This window comes from Conger conger, chromosome 18 (assembly GCF_963514075.1).
Source record: "Conger conger chromosome 18, fConCon1.1, whole genome shotgun sequence".
In the NCBI taxonomy this organism is placed as follows: Eukaryota; Metazoa; Chordata; class Actinopteri; order Anguilliformes; family Congridae; genus Conger; species Conger conger.
In genome coordinates this window covers 32531844-32554724 of record NC_083777.1, presented here as the reverse complement: position 1 = coordinate 32554724, position 22881 = coordinate 32531844, and the positions used below count along the sequence as shown (strand labels likewise).

Below are 22881 nucleotides of genomic sequence, written 5' to 3'. Positions count from 1 at the left end.
CAAGACGTTTGGAACAACCAACCTGCCGAGTTCCTTCAAAACGTTTGTGCAAGTATACCAAGAAGAATTTATGCTGTTTTGAAGGCAAAGGGTGGTCAGATTTTTCTGCTGTTCATTCACTGCTTCGGTTCATGCATTTTGTAAATTGATAAAAAATAAACTATTAACATTTCTAATTTTGAAAGCATTCTTATTTTACAGCATTTTACACACCTGCCTAAAACTTGTACACAATACTGTAGAACCCTAGCCATTTTCAATTTAAAAGCAACAAGGTGCAGAGAAGGGACGATGGCCAACTGGAATAGAATTGGGTGTTGTTGTGGAAGGTTGTTAACTTTTTTGGCACCACCACCAGAGGAGCACCACCACCAGAGGAACACCACCCCACCCGCCCACTGACAGTGTGTATGAGCGCAACTAAGAAAGGGTATTCCAGCCAGTCTGCCTTAAAGAACATTGCATTGTGGGATTTCCCTTCTTGCGGGAAGCATTTTATGCCCTTGTAGGGAGGGAAGAACAAGGAAGCAAGGGAATATAATCATTCCCTCCCCTTTAATGATTTCAGAACTGATACCCAGAAGAGAGAATAAAATTTGGAATCGAACCCAGCATCAGGGTCCAAAACCTCGGCCAGGTGTGTCTAATGTGCGGTGCAGAGCAAAGCTTTGAAGCAGACCACAGGTCATCAGCCATCACTGCTCTCTTTAATACAGCTAACAACATGACCAAGAATGTGGTTCTTTATGGGAATCAATATTTGATTGAGCTTTGTGTATAGCATTGTACACTTCTTTCAATTGTCCTGTTTGTGCCTGTTGGTTGAAAATTGGCAAAATTATTTAGAATTCAACATTTTGAAATCGCCTTTTTCCAAAAAGGACAGCCTGAGTAATTGCGAGTCAAACACTAAGTCTCAGGCCGTGCTCAATTGCAAACGCCAACATAACAGACGTATTTTAGAAAAGTTACCACACTTGTAATTTTCCTCAAAAGTAAGACTGGTTTAGTAGTTGAACTCAAACCGGGTGGCCCTGAAGGAGAGGTATTCAGTAAAGCCCAGTTTCTTAAAGAGCCTGTAGGAAACCTGGTTCTCCTCCAAAACGTAGCAGTACACAGGGTAACCGTGGGCATGGAGCTTTGCTGCCATGGTGCTCACCAGGATTTTGGCATAGCCCTTCCCCCTGTGCTCTGGCAGGGTGTACAGCATCCCCATGGCACAGTAATCATACAGCAGCACCCAGGAAACTGAACGGCCTTCTTCATCAGTGATGCAACATGTGGGGAAGTGGCTTATCAGATGTTTGATTCGTTGAAAACCTTTTTCATCATCTCCAAATTTCCAGGTTTCACCAAACCGACATTGGATTTTGTTGCAGATAACATGGCTGTGTCATATAGGTGAGGTGCAGGGGGCTGAGATACAGAATTTGTGCCTACCTGCTCACTCTTAACTGACTGGACATCACCCATTTCACTGTTATAGGCTTCCAATCTGGCTCGAGGTCCTTCCACAACCTTCAGCCTGAAGACCTTCCAGCTCAGACCTGTGAATTTCCTGTTCTTTCTTGTGCTGCTCTTCTAGAGCTTTTATCCTTTCTCTTTGCTTACTTTCCTCTTGCACAATCTTGTATTCAGACCCTTTTGATGCTAGCTCTGCTGCTGCATCAGCCCGTTATATGAAGACGAGGAATGATGGCTCCTATTTGACTGGGCAGCGGTAGAACCATTCATTGAGAGAGCATAGTCACGATCCAGCAGCTCACACAGACGACATTTTTCATTTTCTGCATCCAAATCTCCAGTAATCCCTGTTAATCTTTCATAGATGATTTTGATAATGTCACTCGTTACTGCTTCACATGCATCAACCTTTCGCCTTAAATCAGCTCTTGGTGCTCCCTGACCTCTTACTTCAATGTAAAGTCTGTTTCCCCTTTCTCTAAACTGTCCGCAAGTGAAGACAGGTGTTCTTTAGTCATTTCTGACTTTAAGTTTCTCTCTTGCCTCACGCGCTTGGATTTTCCACTGTTCGTATAAGCCGGTAAATCTTTTTTCCTTTTTACTTGCTTCTTCCTGTTGATAAGTAAGCATTTTTTCTGTTGGCATTCTGATACGCTCAGAGTGGCAAGGTTTGTCTGTATCACTCGGAACTTTTCACTGCAGATCAGCCAACATTTTTTCTTTACCTTTGATTGTTTCCTTTATATATCCTGCCTTGTCGTATCACTCGTTTTGAAGCAAGCCGTTAAGATGCTGAATTTCTTTGATTAGATTGTCTATCTGTTCATGAATGTCCTTAAAGCTCTCGAATGAGGCTTCTGCGCCTTTTTCAGCCACTTTCAGTGCATCCAGAGACATTATAGGTATCGTTCAGTTTCCAGACAAATTCTGCCACCTGTTGTCCGCAGCGGGTATTTACTTTATAGACTCGAGACCACGTTGTGCAGCATGGGGGCGGCTGGTCAAGTTCTGACTGTAGCGTCCCAGTATAATTAAGAACAAGCCTGGACTGATGATCTAAAGACGTTTAGAGCTCCAATTACCTTCATTGACCAACCAAGAACGTGTTGCCCTTTCCGACTGGCGCTGATCTCCCGTTACTCTCTCCGTTCGTACTTATCACTCGTTTTATCTCGTTAACGTTGCGTTAATGCACCATTTATCCTTTCCGTTCTCTATCTACGTTCACTTTATGAAATAAGAATATAATGTCAAAAGGAAAGCACGTCCGGTTAACACGAATAACAAAATAAAATAACAAATACAAATTATGCACGTATGCTTAACTTATGCATTTACTATGAACTGAGACATTTTTTAATTAAATCATTTTTAAACATTGAGGTCATTTACACATACATTGGGCCTCATTTATCAAACGTGAGCCGAACGAACTAAATTCTTTGGAAATGTATTTGCAAATACAATGTGGGATTGATCAAAGTTTTCGGATGTCAGTTTTTTCTTGGGAGCCGAACGAACTTCAGGAGTAGTCTCAGATGATCGTATTGTGCGCGGAAATGAAAGGAATGAATGCGTTTATTATTCCATTCATTTATATTTTATTTTGAAAAAATATTTGAATAAGCCAGTAATCCTGATTAATTGATGCTTGACTGGAGTTGAATATTGAAACAAGTCCACGCCCTTGTTATGTGGGATTTCCAGTAGCGTGCACACGTTCTTTGTCAGTTGGCAATGGCAGGCAAAGACAGGAGTCCATGGAGAGTAAAGAAGTTCCGTTTATTGTAGAATGGATTCCGCATCACTGTTCAACCGTTGTTTCGATAGAGATACTGGAGATACAATTTGAGAAAGACAAATAACCCGCGAGAGCACCTCGCTAGCACCAATTACTAGGTGAAATACACACAGCCGCTTGCCGGGCTGATAATTACTCCTGATTTTGTGGGTCTGTCTCAGGGTTTACTCCAAAGTTTCTCCAATGGCTCCAACATGCACTTCCTCAACCGAGTACAGGCACAACCGCCGCCTCGCTTTTCGCGACCAGGGTTTTATACCCAAATGTATCACTTAATGCAGTTCTCACTTAGGTCCGCTCCGGACTACCTAAACTAGTTGTGTTTTCTCACCCTCATTTTTACGCACAAAATCAGGAATAACATTTAGGATACAATGCAGATGCATAAACAACCTGGTTCATTATAAAGTACATGAAAACCCTTAACAGTATATGCTATTCTGAACACTTAGCATAATGTTATTGAAATGTAAAACACATTCAAATGTATATTTCCAGGGTGATGACGTTGACAGTGTTCGCTAGCGCCCCCATGTGTATCTCGCCCAACACAACAGAATGCACTGCGAACACAAATCTGTCAAAATATAAATTCCATAAAACACATGAAGTTTGCTGAAAGCGAAGCCTACAAGTCTAAGTGTATAGCCGCTCTTAACATTACGTGAATGTATTGCTTGAGCCTATTCGAAGATTTGGGGCATGGCGTAGGCAAGAGGGCACGTTTTTTTGCCTCGCATTTGATTTCAGAAGTTGACATGAACTGTTTTCCCCAGTCAGAAGCTGGTCATTCGGTCATTCCGAAATGATGTGAACGCAGCATAAAACTCTTTTTCGATTACATTATTGCTTGAATAGAAGATGAAAGCATGGCTTACTTCCAGAACGTGGTCAGGTGCTTTCCGTCCTCAGCTTCTTGTGGACTGGCACAGGAAAGTGAAAATACATCGTTGCTTGATGATCCCGCAGTAACGTCTCTCCTGTAATGAGATAACTTTGCCTCCAGTTTTATGTCAACCAAATAAGTTTTATATATATGTCCATGCTCACAAAGAGAAGTTGCTGAGTATCAGTGTGAGTCAAACTGTCATGTTCCTGTGTTCTGTGTGCTAGTTCATCATTGTTTATTATCATCATTCTTGTAATTTATTATTTTTCATATTCATGTCTGGTGTTCTGTTTATATTCGTTAGTCTTTGCACTCGTCTTCCCCTGTGATGTCTGAGTCTGAATGTTTTCTAGCCCAGTCACTCCCTTGTCTGCGTGCCCCACTATTCGGGTGCTTAGGGGGTCCAGCCTTCCTTCCAATCTTACATTCCTTACTTCCTGCTTTCTCTCCATTTCATGTTTGTACATAGCACTAATATACTAATCCCAACTAACATAGAATTTGTACAGTACTAATTATACTATCACACTAATATGTTTGTCAAACTAAAAAACTAACATTCACTAGTTTTGGGTATTTGTAATTAAAATCACTTAACTAACTTACTAACGCATCTCCAGTTTCAATTCTGTTCTGTAACTCCGCCTCCCTATTCTATCACTGATGACTTGCTTAGTAGTTGAACTCAAACCAGGTGGCCCTGTAGGAGGGGTGCTCAGTAAAGCCCAGTTTCTTAAAAAGCCTGTAGGAGACCTGGTTCTCCTCCTCGATGTAGCAGTACACAGGGCAACCCTGGGCATGGAGCCTTGCTGCCATGGTGCTCACCAGGATCTTGGCATAGCCCTTCCCCCTGTGCTCTGGCAGGGTGTATAGCATCCCCATGGCACAGTAATCATACAGCAGCACCCAGGAAACTGGACGGCCTTCTTCATCAGTGATGCAACATGTAGGGAAGTGGCTTATCAGATGTTTGATTACTTGGAAACCATTTTCATCACCTCCACGTTTCCAGGTTTCATTCACCAAACCGACATGGAATTCATTCAGGGAGGAGATCCTGGCCTCCACATCTCTGTGGGGAAGGACAGGAACACAGAACACAGGTAGAGGAAAAAGGCCTGTTTTTTGACCAGTCATTTGGATTTCATTTAGTCAATAAACTTCAGTAAGATCTCTGTGCCAATGAGAGGACACTCAGTTGCACACCATTGGGTATGTCTCAACAAAAACACAAAAACCACCAGTGACAAATGCAAGGGAGCTTCAACTAAAGATATGAGAATGGGAATGACCAACTGAATGTACCTGCTCACTGTCAGGTGAGGAAGGTGATTTGGGTCTTGTAATTCCAGGAGGTGAGTTACACCACACGGTCTCATTGTGACATCTTTTGTGGCAGAAATGTCCTTCAACATGATGGTATGAAGCATGTCGATCCCTTCAGAAAACAAGAGAAACCCATAATATTAATCATAAAACACATGGTTGCAATGGTTCGAAAGGTTAAAAAGGAATAAGAAAATGATCCACCTCGAATTTTGAAGTATTCTTTCCAATCTAAGCTGTCTTCTGTCAACATTCTCTTAAGAACCTTCTCATCAGTACTGAAGAAAGTCAGTCCCTCATTATGAAGCAGGGTGTGTTCACTCTGTTCATGCCATTAAAAAAATAATCAGTGGACAAATGTAATATACATTCATATTGAATACAGTACAATTCTGAAATTGACTGGATAAAGAGAATGAGTGATTGAACATACACATAACATAATATGCAATATGTAGTCACCTGTGGGTGCGGTCGACAAATGATGGTTTTAAAATCAGGCCAGGAGTCCACAACAACCTCTAGTATATGTGGTTTGTCTCTATTCATAGCAAACAGATATCCATAAGCCTAAAGGACAAAATACAAAATTTGTATTGTTCACAGTTCCATATGTGGAGGGAAAGATAGTGTCGTGAGCCACGGACCCCTTGCCGAGCTCAGACCTCATGTTCCCATGAGCAGTACCCCACGAGGAGGTGTCTCGGGGACGAACTCAAGTACTCCGAACGTCCTGGAGCCCTGGTAAGTTCTACTGAACTTCCAGCCCAGTCTCAAAGTGAAGGGTGTGATGCAAATCTGGTATTCAATGTCCTGTATTCAATGTATTCCTCTAAAGAATCTTTATCACATATGATTATAGTAAGATATACTTTATTATAATCAATCAAAAGAATAGAGTTACACAGATTACAGTGTAAATATCATCTTTCAGTTTGCTGATCACATGCAAGTTACATATACCCCTTTAGCTCTTTCTAATTTACCTTTCCACCTATGATGTTTAAAAATCAAGGTACACCCCTCAAATATCCATCCTCTTTGGCCTTAGCCTTATCCTATAGCTCCCCCTTCTGGACGTTTAAAAGAAACTATTCCTAGAATATTATATTTATCTAACTATGATAACTTCTCTACATTTTTCTACCTTATATAGTACCTTAATGAGAAATAAAAGATATTAAAATAAAAGGAAACTTATAATGTGTTACTTTTCCGACTTCTACAAGTAATATAGATTACAATTACCACTCCAGCTTGGTTATAGTTTTTCTGTGTGGCTCTTTCTTCAGCTGAGTCCGCACCGCGTACGTCACTCCTCTCTCCATATCCATATCCTGGAGTGGCGCGCAGAGGGAGCGCGCCACTCCAGCTTGACTACAGCTGTCTTGTGTTGCTCTCTCTTCAACAGCTCGTAGATATCTTGTGAGGCAAAATTCTAAGATCCTACCCTAAGGTCTAAAAGCTTATTCCTTATATATCTTTTTTGCATACAAAAGTGTACCTTGTTGATAAGAAATGTCCCCAATATTTCAAGCGGGAAGACATTTATCTCTTATGTAACTTGTTTTTTAATGACCATATTCATTATTTCTTTTTTACCAACTGTCATTTTCTCATACTGAAATTTCCCCAATACTTTATCTCATGTGCCCCTCCGGTTTTGGGAATTTCCACCATCTTAATATACGAGTGGAAAAACACTAGCTTTTTTGTATTTTTTTAAGGAACCTATTCATCACTGGTGTCTGTTTCAATTTCATAGTCTCTCCTTGACTTCCTCCACACCTTGATCTCATGCAAGCCAGAAGTTAATGCCTGCCACCATCTCAATACACTCTTCAACTTCTTCTACAGTCAGTCCTTTGAATCTATCCAATAAATTATTTGTGCTATAATCAGGAAAGCCCTTGAAGCCTCTTAATATTCTTTCGGTATTGACATCCCTTCCATTTTCCTTATCTCTCCTACATTTTTCCATCTCCTCATATTCTTTGATCTCCCAATTATCTTCATTATTTTTCTCATCCTGTTGCTTTAACCAGGCCTTGTGCTCCTCCCCTGTAGGAGCAAGCCCGCACGTGTCAACCAAGTATGTTATCACATCTACCGTCTCCTTGAATGCCAAACTCCCTGGGTCACCAATTTCCCGTTCAGCTTGTTCAGCATCTCCCATGGTCATGCTAGAACACATTCTACGCATGGCCTCAGTCAGGCCTTTAGCCTTGCTCTCTAAAACCCTGAATCTAAGTCCTCTGACTTCAGACTCCTCAGTATCCATATACGGTTGTACATTTATCTTGTACCACATATTTTTCTTCTTACGGGCGTTCTTACTACCACCTCGATGGCGTGTGCGAGGGGTTAACAATGCATTCCTTCTTAACCCATCGCACGTCAATCTCTCATCAGGGGGGCCTAGGGCCGGGTCCTCGACACTATGTACAGTCTCTTTTGGAATCTGGGCTTTGGCCTTTTGTTGTCCTGTCCTGTTTTTGTTCATTCCCTGACTTTTACACACCCGTTCAGTGTGTCCCTTTTCCCCACACTTCCTGCACTCCACATCCTTACTCCAACACTCAGCAGCAAAATGTCCTGTTTTGTCGCACTGGTAACATTTGCTCTGAGCTCCCTTTTCATCGGCGGAGACCTTGTGCAGTTTTCCACTGCTTTCACTGAGGTGATGAGCCGCTAATTCCATGGACACACTCATTTCAATAGCTTTATCCAATGTAAGTGCACTTTCAGTTAGCAGGCGTTTCTGAGAAGCTCCACTCCTCAGGCCGCACACGAGCCTGTCCCTTACGGTGTCATTCAGTACATCATTGAATTCACAATGCTCAGCTAGCTTTCTTAGTGCAGCTGCAAACACTGCTACGGACTCCCCTTCCTCTTGGTTCCTTTTATGGAAGCGAAAACGCTCAGCAATCACCAGGGGCTTAGGTGAAAAGTGAGCTGTTAAAGCAGCCACTATACTTTCATAGCTTTTGGTCCCGGGCTTGTCTGGCTGGACCAGGGCACGTAGCAAGTTATATGTTTTTGGCCCCATTACACTTAAGAACATAGGCACAAGCTTCTCGCCTTCAATGCTACTCAAAACATTCCGTGTAGGACTTCCACTGCTCCATATTTTCATCAAAGGCGCCAATGCTTCCTAGTATCCCCGTCATTTTAGCCTTGTTAGCAACTTGTTAGCCAGTACTCACGCTCCTTTGTTAACTGATTTATCTGCCAACGTAGTCGTCCTCCCAACGATGAAGCTAATCATCCGCTAGCCGCATTCTTGGAAAACAGTCCGCTCAAAACTTTTCTTTCAAACGAAACACACGCAGATCACGATAATCCTCGTCGCCACTTTGTCGTATATTGCCTGAGTTTCATTCCCGTTTAAACTCTTGCTACAACATAAATCAGACGGAGACGGACTTGAACAATACCAGGAGAGTCGTCCCTTTATTTTACTTCCAGAAACAACATGTGGCCCGAAGGTCTCTTAAATCAGAACAGTTAGTAAGGCACTAGCCAATTGGTGGCAGTAACAGAGTATAACACCCAATACCCGAATATATGACAGAACCCAGCATCAGGGTCCAAAACCTCGGACAGGTGTGTCTAATGTGCAGTGCAGAGCAAAGCTTTGAAGCAGACCACAGGTCATCAGCCATCACTGCTCTTTTTAATACAGCTAACAACATGACCAAGAATGTGGTTCTTTATGGGAATCCATATTTGATTGAGCTTTGTGTATAGCAACTTTGAGTGTCCTTTTTGTGCCTGTTGGTTGAGAATTGGAGAATTTGAGATCTGGTTTATATAGAAAAAAAAGAAATTATTTAAAATTCAACATTTTGAAACCCAATGATTCATCATTGTGGCAATCGCCCAAATTATAATTTCGCTTTGTATGCTATTCTCTAAAAATAAATGTTTTCCTTAAAAATGTCAGCTTGATCTTAAAAAATAATTGCCGAAACTTAAATGATGTTTTGTTTTGTCAGCCGTCCTTAAGAAAATAATTGTTCTTATCACATCGTACAGGCATACAAACTGCCCTTCACAAATGTGTGTCTTTGCCAAAGTTAGACCCCCCCCCCTACACAAGACTTCCTGTCCTGCACGGTTCATACCTGAACTGTCCTTAACATCGATAGCCCACCCCCACAACGCCAGGCATCCTGCCCTGCAAGCAGTTTTCTAACACAGAGGAATCATTCGGTATTTTCCAACCTTTCTTAAGCATACACATTATTTTATTCAATTCAGGTTACATATGGGTCACGATACTTCAAGCACAAATGAGCAGTTAATCAGTTTGAAAATATGTAGGCATACTTAATCGTACTTTAACAATTGATTAATGGTGGTTTCTTGCGTTTCCATAAGCTCATCTGTAATGAATGACATAGGTTCATTGGATTACATATTCTACAGTTGACACTGTGGTTTCTTGCGTTTCCATAAGCTCATCTGCAATTAATGATATAGGTTCATTGGCTTGCATATTGATTACATGGGTAATAGGCAGCATACATGTGATATATATCGATTATAGGCCGCATACATATTGGTATACTTTTGGCATGAAACTTTAAGAGTTTTGGAGGAACCAGCTTGCTCAACTCTGACAGTTTGACGGTTTAATCTGACTTTGACTTGTGAGTGATTTGTCATAAAATGGAGATAGAACATCTTGTTCTGTGAATTTTTCCTACAGTAATTTTCCTAAAAAGAAATACAAGTTTAGTAGTTGAACTCATACCAGGCAGCCCTGTAGGAGGGGTCTTCAGTAAAGCCCAGTTTCTTAAAGAGCCTGTAGGAGACCTGGTTCTCCTCCTCAGTGTAGCAGTACACAGGGCAACCCTGGGCATGGAGCCTTGCTGCCATGGTGCTCAGCAGGATGTTGGCATAGCCCTTCCCCCTGTGCTCTGGCAGGGTGTACAGCAACCCCATGGCACAGTAACCATACAGCAGCACCCAGGAAACTGGACGGCCTTCTTCATCAGTAATGCAACATGTGGGGAAGTGGCTTATCAGATGTTTGATTAGTTGAAAACCTTTTTCATCATCTCCATATTTCCAGGTTTTATTCACCAAACCGACATGGGATTCATTCAGGGAGGAGATCCTGGCCTCCACATCTCTGTGGGGAAGGACAGGAACACAGGACGTAGGTTGAGGAAAAAGGCCTGTTTCATGACCAGACATTTGGATTTCATATAGTAAATTAACTTCAGCTGAACCTTGACCTCACATGAAAAGTAAGGTCTCTGTGCCAATGAGAGGACATTCAGTTCCACACCATTGGTATGTCTCAACAAAAACACAAAAACCACCAATGGCAAATGCAAGGGAGCTTCAACTAAAGATATGAGAATGGGAATGACCAACTGAATGTACCTGCTCACTGTCAGGTGAGGAAGGTGATTTGGGTCTTGTAATTCCAGGAGGTGAGCTACATGACACGGTCTCATTGTGAAATCTTTTGTGGCAGAAATGTCCTTCAACATGGTGGTATGAAGCATGTCAATCCCTTCAGAAAACAAGAGAAACCCATAATATGAATCATAAAAACACATGGTTGCAATGGCTAGAAAGGTAAAAAAGGAAGAAGAAAATGATCCACCTCCAATTTTCAAGTATTTATTCCAATCTAAGATGCTGTCTTCTGTCAACATTCTCTTAAGAACCTTCTCATCAGTACTGAAGAAAGTCAGTTCCTCATTTTTAAGCAGGGTGTGTTCACTCTGTTCATGCCATTAAAAAATAATCAGTTACTCAAACAATGGACACATGTAATATGTATTGATAATGAATACAGTACAATTCTGAAATTGACTGGATAAACAGAATGAGTGATTGAACATACACATACATAATATGTAATATGTAGTCACCTGTGGGTGCGGTCGACAAATGATGGTTTTAAAATCAGGCCAGGAGTCCACAACAACCTCTAGTGTATGTGGTTTGTCTCTATTCATACCAAACAGATATCCATAAACCTAAAGGACAAAATACAAAAATGTTCTTATTCACAGTTTTATTTCATAGCGAGACTCTCTCCACCCTGTTACACATTCCATGTGTGGAGGGAAGGATCGCCCTGGTCATTAGACGTGGATATTCTTTCAGACACACTGACTGCCGGCCACGCCCTGATTAATGCTCTATGAAGCCCAGTCTACAGCAAACAGCCAACTTGAGATGAGACCAGAATTATGGTTGTGTCTATCAAAGCTAGCTGGGTTGGGGACCAGTAGCTTGTGCTCAGCCCTGCCTCAGCTAGTGTGTCAAACTGACACTTACAGTCAGCCTTGCATCTTACAGGCTGAGCTGCCTTCCAGTTCTTCTGTTTCTCTGTTTGTCCTGTGCATCTCTTCCCTGTCAGGTGTGCACATCGTGTTTGTTTGTTTTGTACCTTGCTGGGTGCTACTGCTCCATCTCCGTGTGGGGTGACTTGCACAGTTTCCCCATACATATGGAACAGAGTGCAGAGATAGTCTCCATATGAAAGAGAGCGTATTGGTTATGTTGTAACCATGGTTCTCTGGTGTAGACCACTCGGAGACAGGGCTGATCAAATGTTCCGTGCCAACTCCAGTGCTTTATAGAGCATGAATCAGGGCGTGGCTGGGACAACCGGGGTGTCATAAAGAATATCCACGTCTAATGACCAGAGGGGATCCTTCCCTCTACATATGGAATATGTAACCAGGGTATCAACACAGTATACAACCAGAACAGTTTCGACTGCATGCTTCATACAGATGGTTGCATGTGTAACAGGTGAAAAAATTGCCTGAGTCCGAAGTGGGATTTGAACCCCAGCCTCTTACTTGTCCAAATTATTTGTTGAACTAACGCGTTACCAGTCAGCTAAAGACGAAGTCGCCTCTGGCCAACCGCAAGAAAGTTCTTTTTGAATTTGAGGGTTACGTCATCGGGGAGTGTTGCCGCGATAACCTGCTACCAGCCTTCGCTTTCACTGCACCATCCGTGCTTACTAGCGAACTCGCTGAGCTAACCATGCTACACTCACCCCCCTTGACTTCCTTCTCCATGTGAAACTCCGCAGCGACCATTTATTTATTTTATTTTTTACTCCCACCCAGATCCGAGTCACGGCACCAATGTAACAGGTGAAGAAATTGCCTGAGTCCGAGATGGGATTTGAATATCAGTATGGTGGGATTTGAGGGTTACGTCATCGGGGAGTGTTGCCGCGATAACCTGCTACCAGCTTCGCTTTCACAGCACCATCCATGCTTACTAGCGAACTAGCTGAGCTAACCATGCTACACATGCTTTAACAATACTCAAAATAGAAACATTCATCCTTGAAAATTAAGAAAATAAATGACTGAATATGCAGTACAATTTTAAAATATTAACATAAATTGGTTTCAAATTGGCTCAATACAATTATTTTCATGAATTAATTATTTTTTACATTACATTATTGGCATTTGGCAGACGCTCTTATCCAGAGCGACGTACAACAAAGTACATACCCATAACCTGGGATAAGTTCGCTGAAAGACCCTAGAGGGAAGTACAATTTCAACTGCTACCTGTACAACAAAGATAAGGAGGAGGGCCTTTTTTTTTTTCTTTTTTTTTTTGAGAACAAAGAAACAAACAAACAGAGCAAAAGTGACCAAAGTTAACAATCCAAACACTACAACACAACATTTTATCCCGTACAAAGCTATTTTCACCATCTAAGCTACTTCTAGTGATTTCACTCTATGTGGAACCTGCCAAAATAAATAATGTATACATTACCATGGAGCTTTTTGGTAAGTATGACCGCAGAACCTTTTCTGCTTGTTGTAACGCAGCCTCATTTAAAATCTTCATCTTTTCAAGACACGATATCCAGTTAAATATGATTGCAACATTTGTTTGGAAGGTGAGATGAGTTGTGGGGGTGTGTCTCCCCTTTTTTTTTTTTTTTTCAGGCTAAACTCATTGGCAGCAGTGTACCCTACTTTGGCAGGTAAAGCCTGAAGTAGGCGTTCCATTTGGAGTTTAGCAAGATGTTTTGTCATGTAACACAGTGTAGCACCTACACCGGGTGATTGACAAGGGAAAAGATGGTCTTCCCTAGTCAGCGAAACTGCAAAAGATAGGTGTGCCAAGCTTGTGGCATCATATTCAAAAAGACTTGAGGCTGTAATTGCTGCCAAAGGAGCATCAACAAAGTATTGAGCAAATGTTGTGAATACTTGTGTACATGTGATTTCTTAGTTTTTTATTTTTAATAAATTTGCAAAAATTTCAAAACAACTTTCATGTTGTCGTTATGGGGTGTTGTGTGTAGAATTTTGAGGAAAAAAATGAATTTATTCAATTTTGGAATAAGCGTGTAACATAACAAAATGTGGGAAAAGTGAAGCGCTGTGAATACTTTCCGGATGCACTGTATATGCAGTATTTTACTGTGAATCTGTTTCATCAGACAATGCTCACCTGTGATATGCAAAAATGGCAATTTCCCTAACAAAAGTTAGTTCATCTGATCTTACCGTGGATTAGCAGGGAAAGTAGGTAAAAACGCAAACGAATGTTCACAGTGTGAGGATATCAGACTCTTGTGTGGTTATCCGTGACTCTACCTTTTTCCAAATTTCTTTAAAAAACGTCTTTCGTTTTGCGTTCCCTCCCTAAAAAATAAACCTTCTTCATCAAGCCTATTCTACAGGCTAGATGAAGAGGTAATATTGACCTTCTTAACACACATGGTCTGAAATTGCGATGCGTGCCATGAATGATGAGTCTCATGCACACTGTAGCGTCTCGGAGTGAGTGGTTCCAAACTGTAAGAGGCCGACAGAGCAGCGTTCAGTTCATTTTTGGCACCTACAAAATTGGTGCCTTGGTCACACTTAATTTGTCTGACTGAGCCTCGCAATGCTATAAAGCAACGCAGACCATTGATAAAGGCATCAGTGGACAGATCATCCAACATCTCCACATGGACGGCACGAGAGCAGAAGCACGTAAAGAGCAGGCCATATCTTTTGTTTTCTTTTCGGCCTTGTTTAGTCATTTGGTCTTTGGGTCTTTGATGATCACTAGCTCTGCGCTTTGTCATTCACTGATAGTGGAGTGTGCATCTGATTTGTCCTTTAGGAGTCGCCGTCGGAGACGTGCTATGGCCCTGACAGCCTGTGCCCAGGATGAGAACTTTACCAGGCGGTCTGAGAGACTCACAGTCTTTGTTTGCAACGTTAGAACCTTTCTGACCTCTCGGTCTCCGATTGGAAGTTCCAGAATCTCCATTGCTGGAGGTCGAATTTCCTTTTCCCACAGGAACTTTGGACCTGTGAGCCAAGTGAATGACAGCAATTCATCTATTGTTGTTCCCCTGGACACGTAGTCTGCAGGGTTTTCATTGGTGGAGACATAAAGCCATTGTTGGGGTGTTGTGCTATTGCGTATCTTCTGCACCCTGTTTGTGAAGAAAGTGTGAAAGGGTACATAAATAACGAAGCGACACGCTAAGACAACTTTAGAGTCTGCCTAAAAGAACTCTTCCACATTGTCATAAGCTCTTCTCTGAGCATGTTACTCACCATGACTGAAACTGCTGCTGCTGTCCGTTCTAACCTTGGAATTGTGATGACCTTTGTGGGAGACACGCAAGACTTCCCCATGATGAAAGCACAGTGAACGTCTGCATCCTCATTCTTAAGTCTCAGATAAGAACACTTTCCATAACCAGTGGTGCTTGCATCTGAGAAATGATGCAGTTCCCTTTTTACCACTTTTCCAAAGTTAGCAGGCACATAACACCTGGCTATCTGTATTTTCTCCAGATTAACGAGATCCTTTCTCCATCGCTCCCACCTTGGGTCTCAGCTGTTCAGGCAGCGGGTCATCCCATCCACTACCTTGACGACACATTTCTTGCAGGATCCTTTTTCCACAGAGAACATGGGTGGCGACAAATCCCAGGGGGTTGTATGTCGACTCCACAGTGGATAACGCCGTGAGGAAGGTTGGTCTTTCAGTGTGATGCCGAATGTGAAGCAATCCTGCTCTATGTTCCATGCCCAGTGCTCTCTCTGTTTGCATCTCACTGAAAGCAAGGTCCTTTGTTTTGATGTCTGTTGCATGTTCTGATGCCGGTATACTGTTTAAAACAGCATTGTTGTTTGATACAAACTTGTGTAGCCAGAGACCACCTTTATCACATAGACAACAGTCTTCCATTTTCGGATGATGGAGGCCACTGTGCTCACTGTGCATCACCTTCAAAGCAGCAGAAATTTTTCTGTACCCTTCCCCAGATTTGTGCCTCGAGACAATCCTGTCTCGGAGGTCTACAGAAAATTCCTTTGACTTCATGCTTGGTTTGTGCTCCGACATGCACTGTCAACTGTGGGACCTTTTATAGACAGGTGTGTGCCTTTCCAAATCATGTCCAATCAACTGAATTTACCACAGGTGGACTCCAAATAAGCTGTAGAAACATCTCAAGGTTGATCAGTGGAAACAGGATGTACCTGAGCTCAATTTTGAGCTTCATGGAAAAGGCTGTGAATACTTATGTACATGTGATTTCTTAGTTTTTTATTTTTAATAAATTTTCAAAAATTTCATTATGGGGTGTTGTGTGTAGAATTTTGAGGAAAAAAATGAATTAATTCCATTTTGGAATAAGGCTGTAACATAACAAAATGTGGGAAAAGTGAAGCACTGTGAATACTTTCCAGATGCACTGTATATATTTTCATGCTCACAAAGAGAAGTTGCTGAGTATCTGTGTGAGTCAAACACTAATAAATCACAGGCTGAGTTACTGTGCAAGTTAAACATTAATAAATCACAGGCCGAGCTTTATTGCAAACATCTACATAACAGGTATTTTAGTAGTCACCTCACCTCACTTGTAATTTTATAAAAATAAATACTGGTTTAGTAGTTGAACTCAAACCAGGTGGCCTTGTAGGAGGGGTCTTCAGTAAAGCCCAGTTTCTTAAAGAGCCTGTAGGAGACCTGGTTCTCCTCCTCGACATTGCAGTACACAGGGTAACCCTGGGCATGGAGCCTTGCTGCCATGGTGCTCACCAGGATCTTGGCATAGCCCTTCCCCCTGTGCTCTGGCAGGGTGTATAGCATCCCCATGGCACAGTAATCATACAGCAGCACCCAGGAAACTGGACGGCCTTCTTCATCAGTGATGCAACATGTGGGGAAGTGGCTTATCAGATGTTTGATTAGTTGAAAACCTTTTTCATCATCTCCATATTTCCAGGTTTTATTCACCAAACCGACATGGAATTCATTCAGGGAGGAGATCCTGGCCTCCACATCTCTGTGGGGAAGGACAGGAACACAGGACTTAGGGAGAGGAAAAAGGCCTGTTTTGTGACCAGTCATTTGGATTTCATTTAGTCAATAAACTTCAGTAAGATCTCTGTGCCAATGAGAGGACACTCAGTTGCACACCATTGGGTATGTCTCAACAAAAACACAAATACCACCAGTGACAAATGCAAGGGAGCTTCAACTAAAGATATGAGAATGGGAATGACCAACTGAATGTACCTGCTCACTGTCAGGTGAGGAAGGTGATTTGGGTCTTGTAATTCCAGGAGGTGAGTTACACCACACGGTCTCATTGTGACATCTTTTGTGGCAGAAATGTCCTTCAGCATGGTGGTATGAAGCATGTCAATCCCTTCAGAAAACAAGAGAAACCCATAATATGAATCATAAAAACACATGGTTGCAATGGCTAGAAAGGTTAAAAAGGAAGAAGAAAATGATCCACCTCCAATTTTCAAGTATTTATTCCAATCTATAATCTAATGCTGTCTTCTGTAAACATTCTCTTAAGAACCTTCTCATCAGTACTGAAGAAAGTCAGTTCCTCATTTTTAAGCAGGGTGTGTTCACTCTGTTCATGCCATTAAAAAATAATCAGTTACTCAAACAATGGACATGTAATATGTATTCATATTGAATACAGTACAATTCTGAAATTGACTGGATAAACAGAATGAGTGATTGAACATACACATACATAATATGTAATATGTATTCACCTTTTGGTGCAGTCGACAAATGATGGTTTTAAAATCAGGCCAGGAGTCCACAACAACCTCTAGTGTATGTGGTTTGTCTCTATTCATACCAAACAGATATCCATAAACCTAAAGGACAAAATACAAAAATGTTCTTATTCACAGTTTTATTTCATAGCGAGACTCTCTCCACCCTGTTACACATTCCATGGAGGGAAGGATCGCCCTGGTCATTAGACGTGGATATTCTTTCAGACACACTGACTGCCGGCCACGCCCTGATTAATGCTCTATGAAGCCCAGTCTACAGCAAACAGCCAACTTGAGATGAGACCAGAATTATGGTTGTGTCTATCAAAGCTGGCTGGGTTGGGGACCAGTAGCTTGTGCTCAGCCCTGCCTCAGCTAGTGTGTCAAACTGACACTTACAGTCAGCCTTGCATCTTACAGGCTGAGCTGCCTTCCAGTTCTTCTGTTTCTCTGTTTGTCCTGTGCATCTCTTCCCTGTCAGGTGTGCACATCGTGTTTGTTTGTTTTGTACCTTGCTGGGTGCTACTGCTCCATCTCCGTGTGGGGTGACTTGCACAGTTTCCCCATACATATGGAACAGAGTGCAGAAATAGTCTCCATATGAAAGAGAGCGTATTGGTTATGTTGTAACCATGGTTCTCTGGTGTAGACCACTCGGAGACAGGGCTGATCAAATGTTCCGTGCCAACTCCAGTGCTTTATAGAGCATGAATCAGGGCGTGGCTGGGACAACCGGGGTGTCATAAAGAATATCCACGTCTAATGACCAGAGGGGATCCTTCCCTCTACATATGGAATATGTAACCGGGGTATCAACACAGTATACAACCAGAACATTTTCCACTGCATGCTTCATACAGATGGTTGCATGTGTAACAGGTGAAAAAATTGCCTGAGTCTGAGATGGGATTTGACCCTGGCCTCTCACTTGTCCGAATTATTTGTTGAACGAACGCGTTACCAGTCAGCTAAAGACGAACTCGCCTCTAGCCAAGCGCAACGACGTCCTTTTTGAATTTGAGGGTTACGTCATTGGGGAGTGTTGCTGCGATAACCTGCTACCAGCCTTCGCTTTCACTGTACCATCCGTGCTCACTAGCGAAATAGCGAGCTAACCATGCTACACTCACCCCCCTTTGACTTCCTTCTCCATGTGAAGCTCCGCAGCGACCATTTATTTATTTATTTTTTTTACTCCCACCCAGATCCGAGTCACGGCACCAATGTAACAGGTGAAGAAATTGCCTGAGTCCGAGATGGGATTTGAATATCAGTATGGTGGGATTTGAGGGTTACGTCATCGGGAAGTGTTGCCGCGATAACCTGCTACCAGCCTTCGCTTTCACAGCACCATCCATGCTTACTAGCGAACTAGCTGAGCTAACCATGCTACACATGCTTTAATAATACTCAAAATAGAAACATTCATCCTTGAAAATTAAGAAAATAAATGACTGAATACGCAGTACAATTTTAATATATTTACATAAATTGGTTTCAAATTGGCTCAATACAATTATTTTCATGAATTAATTATTTTTTACATTACATTATTGGCATTTGGCAGACGCTCTTATCCAGAGCGACGTACAACAAAGTGCATACCCATAACCTGGGATAAGTTCGCTGAAAGACCCTAGAGGGAAGTACAATTTCAACTGCTACCTGTACAACAAAGATAAGGAGGAGGGCCTTTTTTTTTTCCTTTTTTTTTTTGAGAGCAAAGAAACAAACAAACAGAGCAAAAGTGACCAAAGTTAACTATCCAAACACTACAACACAACATTTTATCCCGTACAAAGCTATTTTCACCATCTAAGCTACTTCTAGTGATTTCACTCTATGTGGAACCTGCCAAAATAAATAATGTATACATTACCATGAAGCTTTTCGGTAAGTATGACCGCAGAACCTTTTCTGCTTGTTGTAACGCAGCCTCATTTAAAATCTTCATCTTTTCAAGACACGATATCCAGTTAAATATGATTGCAACATTTGTTTGGAAGGTGAGATGAGTTGTGGGGGTGTGTCTCCCCTTTTTTTTTTTTTTCAGGCTAACCTCATTGGAGCAGTGTACCCTACTTTGGCAGGAAAAGCATGCAGTAGGTGTTCCATTTGGAGTTTAGCAAGATGTTTTGTCATGTAACACAGTGTAGCACCTACACCGGGTGATTGACAAGGGAAAAGATGGTCTTCCCTAGTCAGCGAAACTGCCCAAAGATAGGTGTGCCAAGCTTGTGGCATCATATTCAAAAAGACTTGAGGCTGTAATTGCTGCCAAAGGAGCATCAACAAAGTATTGAGCAAATGCTGTGAATACTTATGTACATGTGATTTCTTAGTTTTTTATTTTTAATAAATTTGCAAAAATTTCAAAACAACTTTCATGTTGTCGTTATGGGGTGTTGTGTGTAGAATTTTGAGGAAAAAAATGAATTTATTCAATTTTGGAATAAGCCTGTAACATAGCAAAATGTGGGAAAAGTGAAGCGCTTTGAATACTTTCCGGATGCACTGTATATGATTTGATAGTCATGATAGTCATGAATTGGCCGAAACAGTCCATGCCACAGTAAGTGAAAGGTGGAGAGGGTTCTATTCGTTCTCTGGGAAGATCATTTTCTGTCCTTCAACGGGTCTCCTTAATCTCCGACAGACTACGCACTGGAGAATGTAGGATGAGACAGATTGACTTAATCTTGGGATCCAATAGCCATTTGAATGGATTTCATTGATGGTAAAGCCTTTGCCCTGGTGTTTAACCCTTTCATGGCAGTGTGCAATTATAAGTTTTGTGATATGATGCTCTCTTGGGATGACTGTCGGGTGCTTGTCCAAACTAGGAAGGGCTGAACAACCTAGTCTCCCTCCCACCTTGAGCAGAGCATCCTTGTCTAAAAAGACATCAAGATGATATAGCTTGTAGCAGATTTCCTTTGCTTATTGTCTTTATTTCTTCCTGATATGCTTGTTTTTGTGGGTCTTTGATGATCACTAGCTCTGCGCTTTGTCGTTCACTGATAGTGGAGTGTGCATCTGATTTGTCCTTTAGGAGTCGCCGTCGGAGACGTGCTATGGCCCTGACAGCCTGTGCCCAGGATGAGAACTTTACCAGGCGGTCTGAGAGACTCACAGTCTTTGTTTGCAACGTTAGAACCTTTCAGACCTCTCGGTCTCCGAATGGAAGTTCCAGAATCTCCATTGCTGGAGGTCGAATTTCCTTTTCCCACAGGAACTTTGGACCTGTGAGCCAAGTGAATGACAGCAATTCATCGACTGTTGTTCCCCTGGACGCGTAGTCTGCAGGGTTTTCATTGGTGGAGACATAAAGCCATTGTTGGGGTGTTGTGCTATTGCGTATCTTCTGCACCCTGTTTGTGAAGAAAGTGTGAAAGGGTACATAAATAACGAAGCGACACGCTAAGACAATTTTAGAGTCTGCCTAAAAGAACTCTTCCACATTGTCATAAACTAGCTCTTCTCTGAGCATGTTACTCACCATGACTGAAACTGCTGCTGCTGTCCGTTCTAACCTTGGAATTGTGATGACCTTTGTGGGAGACACGCAAGACTTCCCCGTGATGAAAGCACAGTGAACGTCTGCATCCTCATTCTTAAGTCTCAGATAAGAACACTTTCCATAACCAGTGGTGCTTGCATCTGAGAAATGATGCAGTTCCCTTTTTACCACTTTTCCAAAGTTAGCAGGCACATAACACCTGGCTATCTGTATTTTCTCCAGATTAACGAGATCCTTTCTCCATCGCTCCCACCTTGGGTCTCAGCTGTTCAGGCAGCGGGTCATCCCATCCACTACCTTGACGACACATTTCTTGCAGGATCCTTTTTCCACAGAGAACATGGGTGGCGACAAATCCCAGGGGGTTGTATGTCGACTCCACAGTGGATAACGCCGTGAGGAAGGTTGGTCTTTCAGTGTGATGCCGAATGTGAAGCAATCCTGCTCTATGTTCCATGCCCAGTGCTCTCTCTGTTTGCATCTCACTGAAAGCAAGGTCCTTTGTTTTGATGTCTGTTGCATGTTCTGATGCCGGTATACTGTTTAAAACAGCATTGTTGTTTGATACAAACTTGTGTAGCCAGAGACCACCTTTATCACATAGACAACATTCTTCCATTTTCGGATGATGGAGGCCACTGTGCTCACTGTGCATCACCTTCAAAGCAGCAGAAATTTTTCTGTACCCTTCCCCAGATTTGTGCCTCGAGACAATCCTGTCTCGGAGGTCTAAAGAAAATTCCTTTGACTTCATGCTTGGTTTGTGCTCCGACATGAACTGTCAACTGTGGGACCTTTTATAGACAGGTGTGTGCCTTTCCAAATCATGTCCAATCAACTGAATTTACCACAGGTGGACTCCAAATAAGCTGTAGAAACATCTCAAGGTTGATCAGTGGAAACAGGATGTACCTGAGCTAAATTTTGAGCTTCATGGAAAAGGCTGTGAATACTTATGTACATGTGATTTCTTTTTTTTTTTTTTTATAAATTTGCAAAAATTTCATTATGGGGCGTTGTGTGTAGAATTTTGAGGAACAAAATGAATTAATTCCATTTTGGAATAAGGCTGTAAGATAACAAAATGTGGGAAAAGTGAAGCACTGTGAATACTTTCCGGATGCACTGTATATATTTTCATATATATAGTATCTGTGTGAGTTAAATATTAATACATCACAGGCCATGCTCTATTGCAAACACCTACATAACAGGTATTTCAGCAAAGTCACCCCACCTCACTTGTAATTTTCCAAACAAGAAATATTGGTTTTGTAGTTGAACTCAACCCGGGTGGCCCTGTGAGAGGGGTCCTCAGTAAAGCCCGATTTCTTAAAGAGCCTGAAGGAGACCTGGTTCTCCTCCTCGATGTTGCAGTACACAGGGTAACCCTGGGCATGGAGCCTTGCTGCCATGGTGCTCACCAGGATCTTGGCATAGCCCTTCCCCCTGTGCTCTGGCAGGGTGTACAGCAACCCCATGGCACAGTAATCATACAGCAGCACCCAGGAAACTGGACGGCCTTCTTCATCAGTGATGCAACATGTGGGGAAGTGGCTTATCAGATGTTTGATTCGTTGAAAACCTTTTTCATCATCTCCAAATTTCCAGGTTTCACCAAACCGACATTGGATTATGTTGCAGATAACATGGCTGTGTCATATAGGGGAGGTGCAGGGGGCTGAGATACAGAATTTGTGCCTACCTGCTCACTCTTAACTGACTGAACATCACCCATTTCACTGTTATAGGCTTCCAATCTGGCTCGAGGTCCTTCCACAACCTTCAGCCTGAAGACCTTCCAGCTCAGATCTGT

At 42.1% G+C, this 22881-nt stretch overlaps 3 protein-coding genes across 3 annotated transcripts; all 3 read right to left on the bottom strand.

The window, feature by feature from the left end:
* Positions 1-4826: 4826 nt before the first annotated feature.
* On the bottom strand, positions 4827-5586 carry LOC133118362 (glycine N-acyltransferase-like protein 3). Its single transcript, XM_061228287.1, has 2 exons — positions 5460-5586; positions 4827-5226 (listed from the first exon to the last, which is right to left on the bottom strand). Exons 1-2 carry the CDS (start codon positions 5582-5584, stop codon positions 4827-4829), a joined length of 525 nt encoding a protein of 174 aa, XP_061084271.1. The 5' UTR covers positions 5585-5586.
* Positions 5587-10220: 4634 nt separating this feature from the next.
* Positions 10221-13340, bottom strand: LOC133118359 (glycine N-acyltransferase-like protein 3). Its single transcript, XM_061228284.1, has 5 exons — positions 13266-13340; positions 11375-11482; positions 11104-11224; positions 10878-11010; positions 10221-10620 (listed from the first exon to the last, which is right to left on the bottom strand). The coding sequence occupies exons 1-5, from the start codon at positions 13338-13340 to the stop codon at positions 10221-10223; spliced, it is 837 nt and encodes a 278-aa protein (XP_061084268.1).
* A 3035-nt stretch (positions 13341-16375) lies between these two features.
* On the bottom strand, positions 16376-22546 carry LOC133118018 (uncharacterized). The gene is made up of 3 exons (XM_061227612.1): positions 22324-22546; positions 17037-17169; positions 16376-16803 (listed from the first exon to the last, which is right to left on the bottom strand). Exons 1-3 carry the CDS (start codon positions 22544-22546, stop codon positions 16404-16406), a joined length of 756 nt encoding a protein of 251 aa, XP_061083596.1. The 3' UTR covers positions 16376-16403.
* Positions 22547-22881: the final 335 nt, after the last annotated feature.